We start from the raw sequence: 22,847 nt of genomic DNA, 5'->3' as shown, positions 1-22,847 counted from the left end.
CATAAATGCGGAAGAGGCTTGGAGATCAGGGAACCTCCTGAATGGCTGGAGGGAATGTAAGCAGGTGCAGTCACTTGGGAGGACAGTGTGGAAGTTCCTTAAAAAATGTAACCTCCTGACATTTAAGGAAATGAATTCCCAGAATTGTAGACAGAATAGATTGGTTGACAAATTTATAAGATTTGCAGTTTTTAGTGAATCATCTTCAATTCTGAAATGAGCAGTTGTGGTCTAGCATTCCTCAATTCTTTAAGTAAATGTGTACTAATACACACACACTCACATGTTCCTTGAATTTCTCACTGCTAGTCTTTATACCTTCAGATATTTATTTATTGTGTTCAATGTATGCTATATAAATTATATAACATATATAGTTTCAGATATTTATATATTGCATTGCGTATGTCATAGCCATGAGAAAACAGTTCCTTTAAGCCTTACAAAAACATATGCTAAGAAACAGGGTTAGATTTTACAAATCTTAGTTCAGAATTTTACCATCATGACTTTTAAGTATTCTTGTGGCAAATGTTAAATTTACATTTGCTTAAATGAGCCCATGAAAAGTCTTACTTAGCTCAATAGAAGAACAAAGGACAACTGAAGCAGGTGAGTTCATGACTCTAGGTCCTCAGAGAATTCACAGCAAGCTCTGAGTGAGGTCAAGGATAGAAGTGAGCAGAGAAAGAGGCAGTAATTGGGGTTCAGGTTTTTATAAGAGGCCCTGGGCGAAGTGCTGTGGGCTCCCCAGGCTGAGTGTGGATGGGCCCATTCAGACCAAAAGGACTAGGACTTTGTGGCTCTGTGAGAGTGGCATTGAAGGGGAGCCTGTGAATAGGCCCTGGGGTTCAGCAAGCCTGCTGGCCTCAAGGAAGGGGGTCTTCTGGTGCAAGTGCTCACAGGACTGGCTGGTGTGAGTTCAAGGACCTGCAGGCTGCCTGCTCCCCAGACAGATGCTGAGGCAGCAACAGCATGGAGCAGTTCAGGGGAGCTCTCAACAGTACTCTGTATGATCCTTCTTATTAGAACCGTCACAATGTCCCTGCGGTTACAGAGAGGGGGAAAAGAACAATGGAGAAATGATGGGAAATACATGATCTAATGATTTGAAACTTAAGGGCAGGAAGGAAACTAATTGTTACAGACTTCACCCTTCTATGCTACCAAAGAGTTTCTCGTTATGTATTCTTTCCTGCAACCTTAAATTGCTAGGCTAAAACTTCATTCATTACATACCAACATTTACACAAGAAACCGTTCAGTTTTATTGTTTAACATGTATGCTTATCACACACAGGATAAAACCTTTTACAGTCCACTATGTAACTTTGGTTAAACAACAGATTATAAGCATAAGGAATGATATTCTTTCCTCTGATACAATGGTCTGAGAACTGTGATTTCGAAGGTTACAAAAGGGAGGCTAATCATTTAAGAAGACGTACACTAATTACATGACTTTTCTGAGAAGAATTTTCCCTACATTTCTGGGGTAGCAGAGATGTCTTTAACTGAAACATGGCTACTGATATTCATGACTTCTGTTGATATTATAAAATACATCAAGATTTTAGTGAACTGACTTTGTACTTTACTTTAAAAGCAAGTGACATAACTATTGAAAATGTACCTTGAAAATGTACGTTAATCTGTGGAATTATTCCCTGAACACTTATATCATGGTGACTTACAGGGATGTGTGACATGAATGACAAACACCACCATTTAGATGTTCACTGCACATGTTACATTCTTGTGTCCTTAATCTTATAATGGAGAAAATTATAAATGTTTTCTTCCTAGAAAGAAGGGCTTCTCTCATCTTTGAGGTACCAACCATCAAAAACATAACTTTGCATGCACACTAGAAATGAAGTGTAGCATGGAGTAATTTGAGAATTCAGTTACATTCATTTTGGTTTTCAAATAATCACAAATCATGTCACTATCAACAAACATACATAGCTAGTAACTGTACATGGCTAAACATCACCTCTTCATCTTGTGATCCATACTAACATATCAATTTTCTGTCTATTTTAACTATGAATCACTATCTACAATATTTCTCCCTAAGAGGAACGTCAGAAAACAGGATTTATGAAATACTTTCTAGTATGCATTTCCTGATATTTATTTAGGTTTGATTTTTTGTAAATACTTATTTATATTTTCTTTACGTCATTCCATATCATTCTTACATAAACAGTCTTGGGTTTCCTGAACTGTATGTTCAGGACAAATCTCTTCCATGTCTTACTTCATTACTAGGGTTTCCCTCCAGGACATGCTCTCTGATGTCCAGTGAGATGAGAGCTCTGATTAAAGCCTTTGCAGGTTTCCTTACATTTATGAGATTTCCTTCAGTATGAATTATCTGATGGTAAGTAAAACCAATGTGCTGGGTTAAAGTCTATGTCACAATCCTTACATTTATAAGGCTCCTCTTCAGTATGAATTCGCTCATGTTAAATAAGAGTTGCATAGTGACTGAAAACTTTACCACCTTCTTTACATTTATAAGTTTTCCCTCCAGTGTGAATTCTCTGATGGAGATTAAGACCGGCGCGGCGCCTAAACTCTTTGCCACAATCCTTACATTTAAAAGGCTTCTCTCCAGTATGAATTCGCTGGTGTTGAGTGAGAGTAGAGCGTTGACTGAAAGCTTTTCCACATTTTTGACATTTATAAGGTTTCTCTCCAGTGTGAATTCTCTGATGGCGAGTAAGATCTGAGTGCCAGCTAAAGCCTTTGCCACAATCCTTACATTTATAAGGCTTCTCTTCAGTATGAACTCTCTGATGGTACATAAGGCCTGAGCCCTGGCTAAAGTCTTTGCCACAATCCTTACATTTATAAGGCTTCTCTCCAGTATGAACTCTCTGATGGTACATAAGGCCTGAGCCCTGGCTAAAGTCTTTGCCACAATCCTTACATTTATAAGGCTTCTCTCCAGTGTGAACTCTCTGATGGTACATAAGGCCTGAGCCCTGGCTAAAGTCTTTGCCACAATCCTTACATTTATAAGGCTTCTCTCCAGTATGAATTCGCTGGTGTTTATTACGAGTTGCGTATTGACTGAAAGCTTTTCCACATTCTTGACATTTATACGGTTTCTCTCCAGTGTGAATTCTCTGATGGCAAGTAAGACCTCTGCGCTGAATAAAGCCTTTGCCACAATCCTTACATTTATAAGGCTTCTCTCCAGTATGAATTTGCTGGTGTTTAATAAGAGTTACGTATTGACTGAAAGCTTTTCCACATTCTTGACATTTATAAGGTTTCTCTCCAGCATGAATTACCTGATGTTTATGAAGACATGAGCACTGTTTAAAGGCTTTGCCATAATCCTTACATTTAAAAGACTTCTCCCGGGTATGGACTCTCTGATGGTAAGTAAGACTTGAGTGCTGGCTAAAGCCTTCACCACATTCCTTACATTTATAGGGCTTCTGGCCAATATGGATTCGCTGATGTTGACTAAGTTTTGAACTCTGATTAAATGATTTGTCACATTCTGTACCTTTGAAAGTATTCCATCCTGTATGAATTTCCCTATGTTTACATAGGTTGAGTGCGTTAGTAAAGACTTTCTCACATTCCTTACACTTGTAGTTTTTCTGTGGATTCTGAATACTCTGCTGTTGAATAAGTTCTGAAGACTGATAAGAATCATCATATTCACTACAATTGTAAGTCTTCTCTCCAGTATGTGTACTCTTATTTAGTGAAAGACCTGATGCTCGATAAAAGATATTCCTACCTGTATTACTTTTAGAATCCTTATCTGAAGATTGAGGTGCCTGGTGTTTCCTAAGATCAGAGTCTTGTCCAATGTTATACCCACTGTCATTGCATGAACAGTTTCTTGCTCCATCATAAATACTCTGGAAACTATTGGCTTTGGAGCTCCTACTTAAGGCCTGACTCGTGTTATTACACATGAAAAGCTGTTTTATATTAACCCTATCATGATATGTATCAAACGGTGATGGTTGAATTAAGTCTCTTCCATTATTATCAACATTACAAATTTTGGATTGGGGAGAACCTGTCTGTTGGTGGAAGAATAATGACCCGTTGCTCACAGACCCCTCAAGTTGATTATATTGTGAGTTTTCCCCATCATGTGTAAACTTCTCCTTTTCAGACATGGTTGAATGTATTTGTAATCGAAGTCTATGTTCAGAGTGGTCTGAACGAACATTTGGAGTAGAGACTGGATGACCTTCCAGATTTTCCGCATTTCCCCTCAGAGAACGTGTGTGTTTCAAAAACTGATGTGAGTCATTGCTTACAAAGATACACTGCGCGGCAGACGGTGATGACTGAATCGGGAGCTTTCCCCAATTTGACTCCCAGTGCTCATTTCTTCTGGCAGTCATGTCCACAGTATGTGAAGCGGTCTCAATTTCTTTATGTCCATATAAACATCCTCTCAGTCTGTCACATACCCTTGTATGTCCCCAGTCTTTGGTAAAATGGTCATTTCTGAGGTGAGCTCTTTCATATAGGTTTGCTTTTTGGATTGAATTTTCAAACCTTGGATTCTTTGACATCAAACCATGGGTGTTGTGAGAAGACACAGCTGAAAGATACCAAGTAAAAGCTTTCTTATCTACTATTCTCAGTGAATATCCTTGAAGATTTAGAGAAAATGGGGACCCAAGGATCAAGATGCCAGAGGATTAGGCAGATTGGAGTTCATCTCTCTCCACAAATGCATCAAGAATACATCAGAGTTGGAAGAATTCTCACAGAGCCCCCTCTGAACACTAGCAAAGAACCTACACCACCTAAAAGGACAATAAGGATTCCTGCTGAGCCAGGTAGGACCAAAAGAGAAGGAGGAGGAGGAAGAGGAGAGGAACTGGGATGGGACCTGTAAGCTTGGGGGGATCTGAAAAGAGAAGAGGTGTCCACATCCAGGGGAGCCCCTCACTGGGGGAGCCCAGTGTGGACAGAAGGAGAGCCTCATTCTCTGTGGAGGAGAACATGGCAACCCGCGTGTGGCAGAGGGGAGTGAGAGCTGCAGATGGGGTGCTGACCCTGCCCTGCCCACCCAGCCTGAGAGGGTGTCCACCTCAAGGGTGTCCACCACTGCAGACGAGGGCTGGGTGCTGGAACGTGGGCTTTGGGGAGCAGACCCAGGCAGAGGACTGCGGTTGGCCATGAGGAACATCCTGAGGGGACGGGAGGGAGGGAGGAGCTCTGGAAATGGGACGCTTGTGGAGGAAGCCTGCACCACCAAAGCGCAGAGCGCCATTGTTGAGTGAGGCTCAAAGGGAAGAACCCCACCGCAGCCTCTCTCCCCCGTGCTGGCCCCTCATCCCTGGCAGTAGGGAGGACCACCACCCGGGTGGGCTCTACTGAGGCCCAGCCACGGCCTCCCCCATGCCCGTCCTCCCCCATCAGCAGACCTCTGTGCCCTGGGGCAGCCTCTGGAGCAGACACCTGTGGGTGGGCCACATGCTCAGATGGAGCTGAAAGCACAGCTGAGCCCCAGGGTTAAGGAAGAAAAGCTGAGGTCTCTGCTCGCAGCTGCACTAACCGCGCTTTTACACAGGCAACTGGCTTTGTCAGCTCAGCCCCTGCAGAGCATCTGAAGGACAAGGGGGACGCCCCCGGTCACAGCAGGTGTGGCTTTAGCAACTGCAGACTTTGTGGGCTCGGACACGAGGGGACGCGGCCAGGCCGGGGTCTGAGCTGCCCCCACAGCACCACAGCACCTGGGACCTAGGCCCTGAGTTCAGGGGATCTATGCTGGTGACCCGGGGAGAACAACATCTGAGAGACCCCAGGGCCGTGTGCCGGCATACCCATGGGTGAGGTGGGGCCAAGATCAGGGCCAAGCAGGGTCACACGAGACTCACCCAATGGGTGAAAGTGACGCACAGAGCACGTCCCAAGGGGAACATCCCCAGAGCAGCAATCCTCAGGGGCTTCTCTCCCGGGGGTGTGCTCCAATCCCTCCTGCCTCCACACAGATCAGGATCACAACAAAGAAACAGATCTGGGGGCTCTGTTCCGCCAACCAGGGCGCACACCCACCACAGACAGGGCGGTGACAGCCACAGAGCGATGGGGAAGCGCCCCTCAATATCCAGGGCAGGCTCGGTTACAGCAATCAAGTGCCCATCAAGGGGATCAGGGCACAAACCTCAGGACCAAACTGAGCCCCTAAAGGGCAGGCACAGGAAACAAGAGGAACTAGGATCCTGCAGCCCTCAGGGCAGAGACCACACACACAGAAAACGTAATAAAACCAGGGGACAAGGAGTATGGAGCAGAGAAAGGGGAAAATAATACGCTACAAGAACCACTAAATGAAGCGGAGACACGCAGTCTAATGATTACCTTTTGCCCTAAGTCGTCTTAAATGGAGACACCAAACATTTTCAGAAATACTAGGTGCCTTCAATTTCTTTAATCAGCTTCTTACCACTTGTGTTCTATTGGAACACATTCTATTAGATGTTTGTATCTAAAAATCATAAATGATATTGACATACAACTAATTAGAAACTGAGGGCCATAGGAAACTGATAACAAATGAGATAAATTAATAAAGTTTGGAGCAGCTGATAAGAAACAAGATAATAAAGGCTTAAGCAATTAAATAAGAAGTGAGATTTTAAAAAATGTTTGGGATCACAGAGAACTCTACTGAGTTCCCTGCGGAGACCCAAATGGAAGGAAATCTAACAAAGAGTGGCTATTTATACGTGTACTTTATTCTCTTTGCTGTACAAGAGCACAACATTGTAAAACAATAAGGATTTAAATCCAATAAGGATGTAAAGGACTTCAAAGGACTTTTTTATATGATCTAAAATGTTAATAGTTTCAAACAACCATTAGAAATATGGTGGAAAATGTTCTAAACTATTTTGCCAATTTATTTAATAAATCTTTCAGTTAATTGAATACATTAAAGTATTTTACCATTGAGGAATTGTGGCAAATGCACTTCAGATATTTAAAATGAGTTCACATAACGAAAAGTGAAACACTGGTGTAACTCAGAGATTTGCATTCTCTCATTTTATGGAAGTTTTGCTTTATACACAGAAATGAGTTTAAAATTTATAAGGTCATATTTGTAGCTTCCAGTGTTTTAGAAAATATAAATCATAAAATAAATTCTGTCTCCAATATTCCTAGAGTATTGGTAGTTTGTTTGCAATTCCACTCACACATTTCTTTCTAGAGGTAGAAACAAACTTTACAAAGAGCATCTTACATTTACTGGTCAATGGGCAGTTTTCCTAGGACCCTCAAGAAATGAAAGAGCAGCCAACTCATGCAAGTTGTCACAAGCCAAGAAGAAATTTGAATTCTCACTGTGAATGAGAAAAGCCACAGGAAAAAGGCTGACTTCCTCACTGCTCCTTGGACCTCTCACTTGAGTCATCAGCTCCATCCATTCACACCTACCTGGGTATGTGGCTGTTGTGTCCGTTCTCCTTACATCCCAGGGATTCTTCATTTGCTCCAGAAAGGTGACCAGGTCCGGCTTAGAGACCACAAGACCTGTTCATCAGAGAAAGGAATATTTGTTTTGCTAGAGATTCATAAGTTTCCAACCCAATATGTATTTGGGTGAGAAGAGAACACACAGGTGAATGTTAATATAGCCTAGAGGATGATTTCCCCAAATACTTTATTGAGAGCACCCTTACAATACTAACAAATACATAAAAATCAGATCCTGAGATTCTGGTCAAGTACTACAAGGCTAAAGTAAGCAGTGTAAATGTGGTTTTAAGAGGAAGGTGTCACTATTTAATACCATGGAACTGATTTAATCACCACCACGCTAGAGTGAAGGAGGCAGATTACATCACGAAAGAAAAAGGTTAGAATCATACTGAATCACCATGAAGGCTTTCTTTCTAAACTCACAAATACCCATTTCCTGCTAGAAAGCAGGGATCTGAAGGTGTTGGTGGAAGCAGAAAATTCCAGGAGATGTTCTAGAAATGCAGGAACCAAACCCAGTGCTGGAAAAGGGATTCTGGAAGGCAGTTCTCCTCACCCAAGGAGGCCAGGTTCCCGTAGGTCTCTAACATCACATCCCTGTACAAGTCCCGCTGACCGAGGTCCAGGCATTCCCACTCCTCTTGAGTGAAGTCTATGGTCACATCCTGGAATGTCAGCCGCCCCTGAAATACAAAGTACACATGCCATGTACTTTGGGGTCACAAAGAGTCAGACACAACTGAGATCGCAAAGAGTCAGACAGGACTGATGACTGAATGACTGAACTGACTGACTGACTGACTGTCATATGGCCAAGAGAAGACTTCCTAACCTGACCCTAAACGAAAGCAGTAATTTCAGAGAACTGATTTTGATTTAGTGTAGTTTCTGGTATCACACAGTAACATTTTCTACCACATTTTTAACCCCAAGAAAAGAGGATATGATTCACAAGAAACTATTCTGATGTGGAAGAGAAATTATAATGTAATCAGATCAACACTGGCATATTTATTTTTGAGTGTTGTACTCGTGTGACCCAGGAAAAATTATCTACCAAAAACCAGGAAACATTTTTAAAAAGCAGATTCTGATCCAAGAGTTCTGGAGTGGAGGAATTGTGCCACATTTTTACCAAGCTTATTTGAACTAGTAATATTGCAAATTCTGCTCCACAAATGACCATTCTGAACAGCAATGAAGGAGAAAAGTAGGGAAGAATTCACACTTAAGTCTGAACTTTAAGTCTTTTACAAATTTTACAGGTGTTATAGGATAGTAACCTTGCAGCAAGAATCATTTTAACTATTTAGTATATACTGTATATCTTTCTGACAGTTTTTACAGAATCTTGAATGTGCAACAGAAATAATAGCTCCTCTGTCCATAGGATTCTCCAGGAAAGAATACTAGAGTAGGTACCTATTCCCTTCTTCTGAAAATCTTAAAAAAACAGATAAAAAAACAGTGATCAAATCATGTTAACAGGTTTGTGGACACAGACATATACTAAAATGTGACTATATACTTATTAATAGTGAATAGGGAAAAGTTGTCATTTCAATAAAATAAAGTGTTTTTTTTTAACTTATTAAAAATGTACATAAATATAATGGGCTGATATTATTTTTATTTCTTTAAATAAACTAGAATACAGACATACAGAATGATGTAACATAAAGTAAAGCTCTGGTTCTGAATTTTTTAATTTCCTGAAAATCTATATCATTTCCAAAGAGCTATAGTTCAAATTTTAACACAGTTGAACATAGATTAGCACTAATAAGATTCTTATACACATTTTGGAAAATACAAAAATGTGATGAGACTCTGTGATGTGAGTGTGGAGTGTACCTGGAAATGACCAGACCTGGGCTTGAGTGAGAAAAATCCCCCAAACCCAGCGTCTCTACTAAACACAGTCATCTTCAAAAGCAAAGAGAAACTTAAGAGCATATGGGATTCCCCCATTAACTGTGATAGTTTAAGCACATCCCTCACTTTTTTTTCCCCAAGACAGTTGTTAAAGACAAATGGGGGGGCACTCTTTTGCCCCCTTCTGATGCCTATGTCAGAAGCTTTCTCTATCTCCTTTATACTTTAGTAAAACTTTATTACACAAATAAAAAGAAAAAAAAAAAGACAAATGGGAAATACATGAGCTGCGTCGCATGGGAATCTCATAGAAGTACTTAAACCAGTGACCATCAGAGTCGTGGGGTTAGAAGTAAATGGAAGAATGCATTACAACTGCATGGGTGTTTTGGCAATATTATGGAAACCATGATCTGAATCCATCATTAAAAAATGTTAGTTTTAAGCAAATTTCACTTCATATATACCTCTTGTGTCATGTAGCCTAATACCACATTTAATTAGTAAGTCTTTCTTATCAACACAGAGGAAGAGGATAGTCTCAACTACATTTTTTATTTTTGAATAAAATCTGGACCACTGAGTCCATTCTATTTCCAAGGGCATTGCCTTTTCCTCCTATTCCAAAGACCTGAAGTTGCATCCAGATATAAACTCATCATGGCATTTCCCCTACTTCCCTAGGATCCCAACACAGAACAGCATTCCACTGGGAATCCCTCATACCAGTGCCTCCCCGTGTTGGTCTTTCACAAAGGGAATATGTTCAACATTGAAACTGACAGAACAATGTTGAGAATTCATCATGCTCTATAGAAAGCCAGGATACATACATTGGATAACAGGCTGTGGGACATAAGGAAGAAACAGTCTAAAGAGCCAGTCTTCTCTAATACAAGAAAAACTGGAAAAAGTAAGCAGTTGGCAACAAACACCCTAGGTAGAAAACTCAGAAGCAGAGAATTGAAGGTTTGCAGATATTCAGACCAGGCATTTCAGGAGGAAAAGCAGACACAGCCCCAGACCCGGGACAGGACATTTACCTGAGAAGCTGCCATTTCCTCCTCTTCTTCCTCCAGCTCTGCGTCTCCTCTGGGGATTTTTATCACAAACTCACATCTGGGCGTTAAATAGATAACTTACAAGGCATCCACACAATTCTTGAATCTGCAACTGCTGCAATGATCGAGAAGAAATAGTTTTCTTGTTTGCCTTTGCCGTTTTCAGAGCTCCTTTGTTACTTTCTCCTTCCTGGTCTGCAGCGGATAATCCAGACTAACCTGATATGCTAATCACACCCTGTGTTTGGTGTTCACCTTTCCTGCCTTCTCTATGCAGACCACCCCTGCGAGTTCTCCTCCTTTCTTTCTGCCTTACAGAGTGCAGGCCACAGAACAATTCCCAAGACATAACAGACAGAACTACCAGGTTACCTGACCCAGCCTGTGAGGTTTTTTGAAACAATGTAAGAGGGAGACCCAGGTCCAAGAGCCAAGAGCTGCAGCCTCACACTCAGCACCCCTGTGACCTCAGGAAGGGAGCATTTAGGGCGGGAACTTCTAGAAACAAAGAATGTCAGCCTGATTGATTGGGGAGGGGCTCCTTCTAGGATGGGTGTGGCCCTCCAAGACCAGGTATCTGTGCCCGTGAACTATTTATTGCCAAATTCACACTGAAATGCAAGAAAGAAGAGGAAACCACTAATCCATTCAGTTCAGTTCAGTCACTCAGTCATGTCCGACTCTTTGCCACCCCATAAACCGCAACACGCCAGGCCTCCCAGTCCATCAACGACTGGAGTACACCAAAATCCACGTCCATTGAGTCGATGATGCCATCCAACCATCTCATCCTCTGTCGTCCCCTTCTCCTCCTGCCCTCAATCTTTCCCAGCATAAGGGTTTTTTCCAGTGAGTCAGCTCTTCACATCAGGTGGCCAGAGTATTGGAGTTTCAGCTTCAACATCAGTCCTTCTGTTGCAGGAAGGGGGACCCCTTCCAGGTCCCCAAATTGGGCTCTTGTCTAACACTCAGAAATGAATTGTCTGAGGAGACACATGCTGACAAAGCAAGAGACTTTATTGGGAAAGCGCACACGGGTGGAGAGCAGTAGGTAAGGGAACCCAGCAGAACTGCTCTGTCGTGTGGCTGGCAGTCTTGGGTTTTATGGTGATGGGATTAGTTTCCGGGTGGTCTTTGGCCAATCATTCTAATTCAGAGTCTTTCCTGGTGGCGTAAGCATCGCTCAGCCAAGATGGATGCTAGCAAGAGGGATTCTGGGAAGTGGACGGATACGCGGTGTCTCCTCTCGACTTTTCCCGAACTCTTCCGGCTGGTGGTGGCTTACTAGTTCCGTATTCCTTATCAGGATCTCCTGTCATAAAACAACTCATGCAAATGGTTACTATGGTGCCTGGCCAGGGTGGGCGGTTTCAATCAGTGTGCTTCCCCTAACACTTCTAATGAACACCCAGGACTGAGGTCCTTTAGGATAGACTGGCTGGATATTCTTGAAGTCCAAGGAACTCTCAAGAGTCTTCTCCAACACCAGAGTTCAAAAGCATCATTTAGAAGAAGGAATTCGTAGGGCCTGCACTCCATCTCGGGCCTGTCTGTGCTGATCGTGCTCGGCCACCTCTCCAGTGGACTCTGAACTCTCTGCTTAGTGCCTGTGGGAACGACAATGGAAGGAATAGACCCGCTCTGGACAGGGGAACCTTGAAGATCATATCCAGGTTACTGATCACCTAAGAGAAAACAGACACTAATCACCCCTGCCTCCAGGCAGTATCTATCAGAATGTAAGCACAGGCTTAAATTGGTTATTAACTGGTTGGAATGTAACCGCGGGCTTATTGATTATTAACTGTTTGAACACATAACACGTGAATGATGGGGTTATTGTGATTGTATTTACCCTTACTTTGTAAGCATCAAGGGATTGCGGTGGTGGGTTTGGAGACGTACAGATGGGATATAAAAGATTTTCACAAATGCTGGTCGGGGTCCTTGGCTAAGGGAAGACTCTGCCTTGGGCCCGCTAGTGTAATAAACTGCAATCCACTATCTGTATTGTCCTTCTGAGTGAGTTTGTTTCCCGGAAAGCATGGCTATAACAAATTCTTCGGTGCTCAGCTTTCTTTATAGTCCAACTCTCACATCCATACATGACCACTGGAAAAACCATAGCCTTGACCAGATGGACCTTTGTTGGCAAAGTAATGTCTCTGCTTTTTAATATGCTGTCTAGGTTGATCTTAACTTTCCTTCCAAGGAGTAAGCGTCTTTTAATTTCATGGCTGCACTCACCATCTGCAGTGATTTTGGAGCCCAGGATAATAAAGTCAGCCACTGTTTCCACCATTTCCCCATCTATGTGGCATGATGTGATGGGACTGGATGCAATGATCTGAGTTTTCTGGTTGTTGAGCTTTAAGCCAACTTTTTCACTCTCCTCTTTCATTTGCATCAAGACCATTCCGGTATTACCGAAATCAAATCCCTTATGACTATACAGTGGAAGTGAGAAATAGATTTAAGGGACTAGATCTAATAGACAGCGTGCCTGATGAACTATGGACAGAGGTTTGTGACATTGTACATGAGACAGGAATCAAGACCATCCCTAAGAAAAAGAAATGCAAAAAAGCACAATGGCTGTCTGAGGAGGCCTTACAAATAGCTGTGAAAAGAAGAGAAGTGAAAAGCAAAGGAGAAAAGGAAAGATAGACCTATTTGAATGCAGAGTTTGAAAGAATAGCAAGGAGAGATAAGAAAGCCTTCCTCAGCAATCAATGCAAAGAAATAAAGGAAAACAATAGAATGGAAAAGACTAGAGATCTCTTGAAGAAAATTAGAGATACCAGGGGAACATTTCAAGCAAAGACAGGCTCAATAAAGGACAGAAATGGTATGGACCTAACAGAAGCAGAAGATATGAAGAAGAGGTGGCAAGAAAACACAGGAGAACTGTACAAAAAAGATCCTCATGACCCAGACAATCACGGTGGTGTGATCACTCACCTAGAGCCAAACATCCTGCAATGGGAAGTGGCCCTTAGCAAGCATCACTACAAACAAAGCTAGTGGGGGAGATGGAATTCCACTTGAGCTATTTCAAATCCTAAAAGATGATGCTATGAAAGTGCTGCACTCAATATGGCCCCAAATTTGGAAAACTCAGCAGGGGTGTTTTCATTCCAATTCCAAAGAGAGGCAATGCCAAAGAATGATCAAACTACTGCACAATTGCACTCATCTCACACGCTAGTAAACTGATGCTTAAAATTCTCCAAGCTAGGCTTCAGCAATACGTGAACCATGAACTTCCGAATGTTCAAGATGGCTTTAGAAAAGGCAAAGGAATCAGTAATCAAATTGCCAACACCTGCTGGGTCATCGAAAAAGCAAGAGAGTTCCAGAAAAACATCTATTTCTGCTTTCTTGACTGTACCAAAGACTTTGACTTTGTGGATCACAATAAACTGTGGAAAATTCTGAAAGAGATGGGAATACCAGACCACCTGACCTGCCTCTTGAGAAACCTGTATGTAGGTCAGGAAGCAACAGTTAAAATTGGACATGGAAGAACAGACTGGTTCCAAATAGGAAAAGGAGTACGTCAAGGCTGTATATTGTCACCGGGTTTATTCAACTTTTATGCAGTGTACATCATGAGAAATGCTGGGTGGGAGGACGCACAAGTTGGAATCAAGATGCCGGGAGAAATATCAATAACCTCAGGTATGCAGATGACACCACCCTTATGGCAGAAAGCAAAGAGGAACTAAAGAAGCTCTTGATAGGGGTGCAAGAAGAAAGTGAAAAAGTTGGCTTAAAACTCAACATTCAGAAAACCAAGATCATGGCCTCCAGTCCCATCACTTCATGGCAAATAGATGGGGGAAAAGTGGAAACAGTGACAGTATTACTTTCGTCCGGCTCCAAAATCACTGTGGATGGTTACTGTAGCCATGACATTGAAAGACACTTGCTCCTTGGAAGAGAAGCTATGAAAAACCTAGACAGCATATTAAAAAGCAGAGACATCACTTTGCCAGAAGCTATGGTTTTTCTCCTGGTCATGTATGCATGAAATAGTTAAACTATAAATAAGGCTGAGCACCAAAGAATTGATGCTTTCTAATTGTGGTGCTGGAGAAGACTTCTGAGAGTCCCTTGGACTGCAAGGACAGCAAACCAGTCAATCCTAAAGGAAATCATCCCTGAATATTCATTGGTGAGGCTGAAGCTCCAACACTTTGGCCATCTGACAATGAGCCAACTCACTGGAAAACAGTCTGATGCTAGTGTTGAGTAAAAAGATGCTCAACTTGAGATTTGCAAGTTAAGTTTTATTTGGGGCAAAATGCTTCCATTGTTTCCCCATCTATTTGCCATGAAGTGATGGGACTGGATGCCATGACTTTAGGTTTCTGAATGTTGAGTTTTAAGCCAACTTTTTCACTCTTCTCTTACAGTTTCATCAAGAGGCTCTATAGTTCTTTTTCGCTTTCTTCTTGCTGAAGCTGAAACTCCAATACTTCGGCCACCTGATGCAAACAAATGATTCATTGGAAAAGACCCTGATGCTGGGCAAGATTGAAGGCAGGATGAGATGGTTGGATGGCATCACCAAGTCGATGGATATGAGCTTGAGGAAGCTCTGGGAGTTGGTGATGGACAGGGAAGCCTGGTGTGCTGCAGTCCATGGGTCGCAAAGAGTGGGACACGACTGAGCGACTGGACTGAACTGGGGCAAAATAAGGACTGCTGCCTGGGAGGCAGAATTTCAGATAGCTCTGAGGGACTGCTCCAAAGTGGCAGTGGGGGAAGGTCAATGTATAAGGTTTTGGTGAAGGGGGAGTTCAATGCCATTAAGCACTCATTTTACAAAAAGGTTTCTTGCTAATCTTGAGTATCTGATATAACCATGAAAGGATTCAGTGCTTCTCTAGTCATGTGATGCAAGGATTGAGATAATAAAATATGTTCCTCAGTCCAGTTCAGACGCTCAGTCATGTTCGACTCTTTGCGACCCCATGAATCGCAGCACGCCAGGCCTACCTGTCCATCAGAAACTCCTGGAGTTTACTCAAACTCATGCCTATTGAGTCGGTGACACCATCCAGCCATCTCATCCTCTGTCGTCCCTTTCTCCTCCTGCCCCCAACCCCTCCCAGCATCAGGGCCTTTCCCAATGAGTCAACTCTTTGCATGAGGTGGCCAAAATATTGGAGTTTCAGCTTCAGCATCAGTCCTTCCAATGAACACCCAGGACTGATCTCCTTCAGGATGGACTGGTTGGATCTATGTGCAGTCCAAGGGACTCTCAAGAGTCTTCTCCAACACCACAGTTCAAAAGCATAAATTTTTGGGCGCTCAGCTTTCTTCACAGTCCAACTCTCACATCCATACATGACCACTGGGAAAACCATAGCCTTGACCAGACGGACCTTTGGTGGCAAAATAATGTCTCTCCTTTTTAATATGCTATCTAGGTTGGTCATAAATTTTCTTCCAAGGAGTAAGCATCTTTTAATTTCATGGCTGCACTCACCATCTGCAGTGATTTTGTAGCCCCTCAAAAATAAAGTCTGACACTGGGGAGAAGCAAGCACAATGATGGGTCTTTTTGGAGGAGAGGATGAAGTGGGGAGCTTAGAGAGAAGGGGCTAACCTGGCCAGGGCCCAGTGATAATGAAATTAACACTTTTGATAAACCTGACACATAAACTGGCACATCTGGCTTTTTTCCTGTTTTTTTTTTTGTTTGTTTGTTTGTTTTGTTTTTTGTTTTCAGGTGATTTATGGACTTTCCTATTGGTCCAGTGGCTAAAACTCTGGGCTCCCAGTGCAGGGGGTCCAGGTTCGATCCCTGTTCAGGGAACTAGATCCTGTATGCCACAGCTAAAAAAATCTCACATGCCGCAATAACACCTGGCACAATCAAATAAATGCATAAATAAGCAGACATTTAAAAAATAAAAAATGAAAGTGACTTATTTCACCAACCATTGTAGGATCAAAAAAAGCTGTCTTGACCAATGGTAGGAGGCAATTTTGTCTGTGGAGCAGTAACAGGAACAAGAATGAGATCAATTGTATTACGGGCTTCCACTTGGAGGACTTTTTTCTCCAGAGGAAGCATTGGCAGAAACAATAGTAATAAACAAACTGAAACTGTCCTTAAGACCAAGAGAATGAGGAGAACTACTTGGAAAATAATCAAAAGGATATGATCATTAGAACACCTTCATTTCAGATTCTCTCTTCCAGGTGAACCTTAGAGTCAAAATTTCCCACAAACTTGAAACTGTTTACCTCAGATTGGGACTTGAACCCACAAGGCTGGGACTCAAACCCAGCCAAAACCCACAGTACCTGGGTTCAGGACCTAATGAAGCTCAGGTTTCTGATGTCTCATCACAGAAAGATTTCAGCGAGAGACAAAGTGATAGGTAGGAAGTGGATTTATTCAGATTCAGAGAGAGGCACACTCCACAGACAGAGTGTGGGCCATCAAAGAGGGTGAGTGTGCCCCGAAATATGGCGTGGTTAGTTTTTATAAGCTGGGTAATTTCATATGCTAATGAGTGGGATTGGCGTGCTGCAGTCCATGGGAAAAAATAAAATAAATAAATAAAGTCTGACACTGTTTCCACTGTTTCCACATCTATTTCCCATGAAGTGGTGGGACCAGATGCCATGATCTTAGTTTTCTGAATGTTGAGCTTTAAGCCAACTTTTTCAATTTCATCAAGAGGCTTTATAGTTCCTCTTCACTTGCTGCCATAAGGGTGGTGTCATTTGCATATCTGAGGTTATTGATATTTCTTCTGGCAATCTTGAATCCAGCTTGTGCTTCCTCCTGCCCAGCATTTCTCATGATGTACTCTGCATATACGTTAAATAAGCAAGGTGACAATATACAGTCTTGACGTACTCTTTTTCCTATTTGGAAGTAGTCTGTTCTTCCATGTCCAGCCCTAACTGTTGCTTCCTGACCTGCATATAGGTTTCTCCAGAGGCAGGTCAGGTGGTCTGGTATTCCCATCTCTTTCAAATTTATCCACAGTTTATTGTGATCCACACAGTCAAAGGATTTGGCATAGTCATTAATGCAGAAATAGATGTTTTTCTGGAACTCTCTTGCTTTTTCGATGATCCAGCGGGTGTTGGCAATTTGATCTCTGGTTCCTCTGCCTTTTCTAAAAGAAGATTGAACTTCTGGAAGTTCACTGTTCATGTATTGCTGAAGCCTGGCTTGGAGAATTTTGAGCATTACTTTGCTACCATGTGAGGTGAGTGCAGTTGTGCGGTAGTTTGAGCCTTCTTTGGCATTGCCTTTCTTTGGAAGTGGAATGAAAACTGACCTTTTCCAGTCCTGTGGCCACTGCTGAGTGTTCCAAATTTGCTGGCATATTGAGTGCAACACTTTCACGGCATCATCTTTCAGGATTTGAAATAGCTCAACTAGATTGCCATCAGTTCCACTAGCTTTGTTTGTAGTGATCCTTTCTAAGGCCCACTTGACTTCACATTCCAGGATATCTGGCTCTAGGTGAGTGATCACACCATCGTGATTATCTGGCTCATGAAGATCTTTTTTGTACAGTTCTCCTGTGTATTCTTGCCACCTCTTCTTCATATCGTCTGCTTTTGTTAGGTCCACACCATTTCTGTCCTTTATCGAGCCCATCTTTGCATGAAATGTTCCCTTGGTATCTCTCATTTTCTTGAAGAGATCTCTAGTCTTTCCCATTCTGTTGTCTTCCTATTTCTATTTCTTCCTATTTCTTTGCATTGATTGCTGAGGAAGGCTTTCTTATCTCTCCTTGCTCTTCTTTGGAACACTGCATTCAAATGCTTATATCTTTTCTTTTCTCCTTTGCTTTTCACTTCTCTTCTTTTCACAGCTATTTGTAAGACCTCCTCAGACAGCCATTTTGCTTTTTTGCATTTCTTTTCCATGGGGATGGTCTTGCTCCCTGTCTCCTGTACAGTGTCACGAACCTCCATCCATAGTTCATCAGGCACTCTGTCTATCAGATCTAGTCCCTTAAATCTCTTTCTCACTTCCACTGTATAATCATAAGGGATTTGATTTAGATCATACCTTAATGGTCTAGCGGTTTTCCCTACTTTCTTCAATTTAAGTCTGAATTTGGCAATAAGGTGTTCATGGTCTGAGCAACAGTCAGCTCCTGGTCTTATTTTTGCTGACTGTATAGAGTTTCTCCATCATTGGCTGCAAAGAATATAATCAATCTGATTTCGGTGTTGACCATCTGATGATGTCCACGTGTAGAATCTTCCCTTGTGTTGTTGGAAGAGGGTGTTTGCTATAACCACTGCATTCTCTGGGAAAAACTCTATTAGCCTTTGCCCTGTTTCATTCCCTACCCCAAGTCCAAACTTGCCTGTTACTCCAGCTGTTTCTTGACTTCCTACTTTTGCATTCCAGTCCCCTATAATGAAAAGGACATCTTTCTTGGGTGTTAGTTCTAAAACGTCTTGCAGGTCTTCATAGAACCATACAACTTCATCTTCTTTAGCATTACTGTTTGGGGCACAGACTTGGATTACTGTGATATTGAATGATTTGCCTTGGAAATGAACAGAGATCATTCTGTCATTTTTGAGATTGCATCCAAGTACTGAATTTCAGACTCTTGTTGACCATGATGGCTATTTCATTTCTTCTAAGGGATTCTTGCCCACACTAGTAGATATAATGGTCATCTGATATAAATTCACCCATGACAGTCCATTTTAGTTGGCTGATTCCTAAAACGTCGACGTTCACTCTTGCCATCTCCTGTTTGACCTCTACCAATTTGCCTTGATTCATGGACCTAACATTCCAGGTTCCTATGCAATATTGCTCTTGACAGCATCGAACCTCGCTTCTATCACCAGTCCCATCCACAACTGGGTGTTGTTTGTGCTTTGGCTCCATCCCTTCAGTCTTTCTGGAGTTATTTCTCCTCTGATCTCCAGTAGCATACTGGGCACCTACCGACCTGGGGAGTTCCTCTTTCAGTATCCTATCATTTTGTCTTTTCATACTGTTCCCCTGTTTAGTATCCTACTATCACTTAACTAGGAAGTGTTAGCATTACAGAGGACAGGATTTCCTAATTATCTTTTTATTTCTGAAACTTTTCTGAAAAATCTGGACCACTGAGTCGATTCTATTTATAAAAGCATTTTCTCAGTCCTGTTTTAAAGAGCTGAATTGCATCCAGACGTAAATTCCTCAGGGCATTTCTCCGACTTCTCTGAAGATCCCAACATCGAACTACATCCCAGTGGGAATCTCAGATACCAGTGACTCCCGATGCTGATCTCTCACAAAGGGAGTATTTTCACCAGCAGAAAGTCACTAATTCATGCTGAGAATTCATCCTGCTCCATAGAAAGCTGGGATGTAGGAAATGGAGAAAAGGCTCTGGGACACAAGGGAGAAGTAATCTAAAGAGCTGGTCTTCACTATTATAAGAAGAAAAGGAAAAAGTAAGTTGATAGCAAAGACCCAAGGCAGAAAAAATTGAAGTAGAGAAGTAAAGGTTTGCAGATTCTCACCTCAGGCATTTCCTGAGGAAAAGCAGACACAGCCCCAGGCCTGGGACAGGATATTTACCTGAGAAGCTGCCATTTCGTCTTCTTCTTCCTGCTCTGCATCTTGTCTGGGGACATTATGGAGCAAACTCACACCTGCGTATTGAGAAGATACCTTCAAAGGCATCGACACAGCTCTTTAACATGCACCTACAGACAGAGGACGTTGAAAACCTGCAAAGACCGACCTCTCCTGACCTCTGTCTCAGGAGAGATTCAGGAACAATGATTTCCGACCTGGAGACCAGCCTGTGAACTAATTTCTTGATTGTTCTCTCCTCAGAGAGAGCTCCTAACCCTCTGCTCACACAGACGATGTGACTTGACTGACTTCCTTGGTCCAAATCCAGCTAGACCAACCTCTCCGCAGACTGAAGCCTGGCCTCAGCTCTCTCAGATGGATCAGGAGCCAAGTCCTTAGGCCGGGCCTCCCCTTAGAATCCCCTGGAGCACATCTTACGAACCACACTGATGCTCCACAGGACCCATAAAGAACTCTGTGGGGAGGGCACTGGTGAAGTTACTGCTTAACACTGGTCATGTGAACTTGATGGGAAACCAGATGGAAACCACTTGGTTAAAGATTCTTTCTGAACCATTTCCATGAATACAAAGCCCTCCAGGTCAGGGTCCCACTCTGAAAGATTATGAATATGCAGGTCTTAGGTGGGGACATGAAAAGAGTCTTTCCAGTGGGAACTTCTAGACACACAGAAGGCCAGCCTGACTCCCTGGGGAGGGGCTCTTTCTTGGATGGGTGCAGTCCTCCAGGGCCTGGTGCCGTGCCCTTGGAGGAGGGGAGGTGGGAGGTGAGTGCTTGGTGGGAATTACCTGGTGACCTTGTTTTTGTGAAGGCTCTGGTCTCAGAATTCTGCAAAGATAGCGCAAGTCCTTAGCTCTTTTCACTCCCTCCCAAGTCTGGGGCCACATGTTTTCACAAAATGATTTGCATTGTGATCACCTATCTTCAGGTAGGGGGCCTGCATCTTTTAGACCAGGAGTCTGAAGATGATTCCATCACAGCTTTCTTTGAACATAGACCAGGAGGAGCAGAGGACAATAGGTTAAACTTATTCAAACGAAGAAACTCAGACTTAGCAATTGGTGCCCTAAATGCATATTTAGACAATCAAAAGAATGATCTGAGTTATAAAATGAGTGATATTGAAGAACATGAACACATGAGTGTGTAGTTGTTGTGCTATTTAGTGTATGCATCTTTCTAGGGTTTTTTTTAAATCATCTTGCTGCAGTTTGTTCTCTGCTCCATTTTTGGAGTTATATAACATTTTCTCATATCTTTAAAGGTAATGTTAAGAAAATTAGAAGAAGCATATTCATTTTATAATATTATATGACTTAACTGAATATTTTAAATATTCAGTACAATACATTCAGTGTGCATGCACCGGGACCAATGACTTTTCTTTTTAATTTAGAGATTTTTTTTTTTTTTTATAGGATTGTTTCTTTTCACAGCACCACTGAGAATAAGGTGCAGAGTTTTCCCTTATAGCTCATGCTCCGCCACATGGAGAGCATCTGTACTTATCTTTCCCTACTAGAGGAGACATTCGTCACCACCACTGAATGTACCAGCATTTAAGCGGGCCTCTGAAGTGGAACCTGGGGTTCAGCAAAACCACTGATCACAAGAAAGGTGGTCATCTACTGCAGGTGTTCAGAGGACTGGCTGGTGTGAGTTTAACACCTGCAGGCTGCCTGCTCCACACACAGAGGCTGAGGCAGCAACAGCAAGGAGCAGTTCAGGTAAGCTCTCAACAGGACTCTGCCTGATCCTTCTTATTAGAACTCTCACAGTGTCCAAGTAGTTACAAAATGGGAGCGGTGGTACAACAGAGATATGGTGGAAAATATATGAAAGTGTTAAAGGTTTAAAGCCAGTAAGGAACCAACTTCTACAGATACCAGCTCTCTGTGCTACCAGATAGTTTGTTATAATCTCTTCTCTATAACTTTAAGTAAGGTGGGAGAGGTTAATGTTGGTGGTGGGTTAACATTTCATTGATCACAATCAACCAAAATACTAAACACCATTCATTTTGATTAACTGTGTGTGCTTAATCGCTCACTTGTGTCCGAGTCGTGGCGACCCCATGGACTGTAGCCTGCCAGGCTCCTCTGTCCATGGGGATTCTCCAGGCAAAAATACTGGAGGAGGTTGCCATTTCCTTCTTCAGGGGATCTTCCCAACCCCGGAATCGAACCCAGGTTTTGCACACTGTGGGTTGATTCTTTCTTGTCTGAACCACCATGGAAGCCCATATATGTATTAATTTCACACATAGTTGACATTTTACAATTTCACAATTTCACACATTATAACCTTTTACAATCCACTGTGTGATCCGTAATTAAAATACAGACTACAAGCAGAGAGAAAAATTTATTTTTCTGATATAATAATATGTAAATTGTGATTTATATGGTTTACACAACAGAGGATAGCAAACATTTAGGAAACATGGCCATACACTAATTACAGGCCTTTTCTAGGAAGGGTTTCCCATACATTTCTCTTTTATCACAGAAGATATATTTCAACATTGTCAACTAATATTCATGACTTGTGTTGATGTTATGATGACACAACAATATTTTAGTGAACTGTCATTGTGTTCTCTTCATAAATTAAGTGATATAACTATTGAAAATTTACAACCAACCTCTGTTGCACTTTAATACATGCAAAGAGTCCACGACCACTTAAATCATGGTGACCTCTAGGGATATTGACATCAAAGACGAACACCTGCATTTAGATGGTCATTGAACATTTAACATTCTGGTTCCATTTTGTAATGGAGAATAGATAGAAATGGTTGCAACACAATATAGAGGGCT

At 42.2% G+C, this 22,847-nt stretch overlaps 2 protein-coding genes and 1 pseudogene across 3 annotated transcripts in view; 2 read left to right on the top strand and 1 right to left on the bottom strand.

Annotated features, from left to right (window-relative positions):
- Positions 1–22,847, top strand: part of LOC122689813 (zinc finger protein 345-like) — a 123,749-nt gene that overhangs the window by 63,952 nt on the left and 36,950 nt on the right. The gene's annotated exons all lie outside the window — the stretch shown is intronic.
- The window catches only part of LOC122692852, a 100,966-nt pseudogene that overhangs the window by 62,002 nt on the left and 16,117 nt on the right, over positions 1–22,847 (top strand).
- On the bottom strand, positions 191–5,269 carry LOC122691439 (zinc finger protein OZF-like). Its single transcript, XM_043897989.1, is given in 2 exon segments — positions 191–3,665; positions 5,066–5,269. Coding segments are annotated over 2 exon segments (1,503 nt in total). The 3' UTR covers positions 191–2,366.

The sequence above is a fragment of the Cervus elaphus genome, chromosome 4 (genome assembly GCF_910594005.1).
Source record: "Cervus elaphus chromosome 4, mCerEla1.1, whole genome shotgun sequence".
NCBI classification, from domain to species: Eukaryota; Metazoa; Chordata; class Mammalia; order Artiodactyla; family Cervidae; genus Cervus; species Cervus elaphus.
The sequence above is the reverse complement of the archived record's forward strand: the minus strand, read 5'-3'. Positions and strand labels throughout refer to the sequence as shown.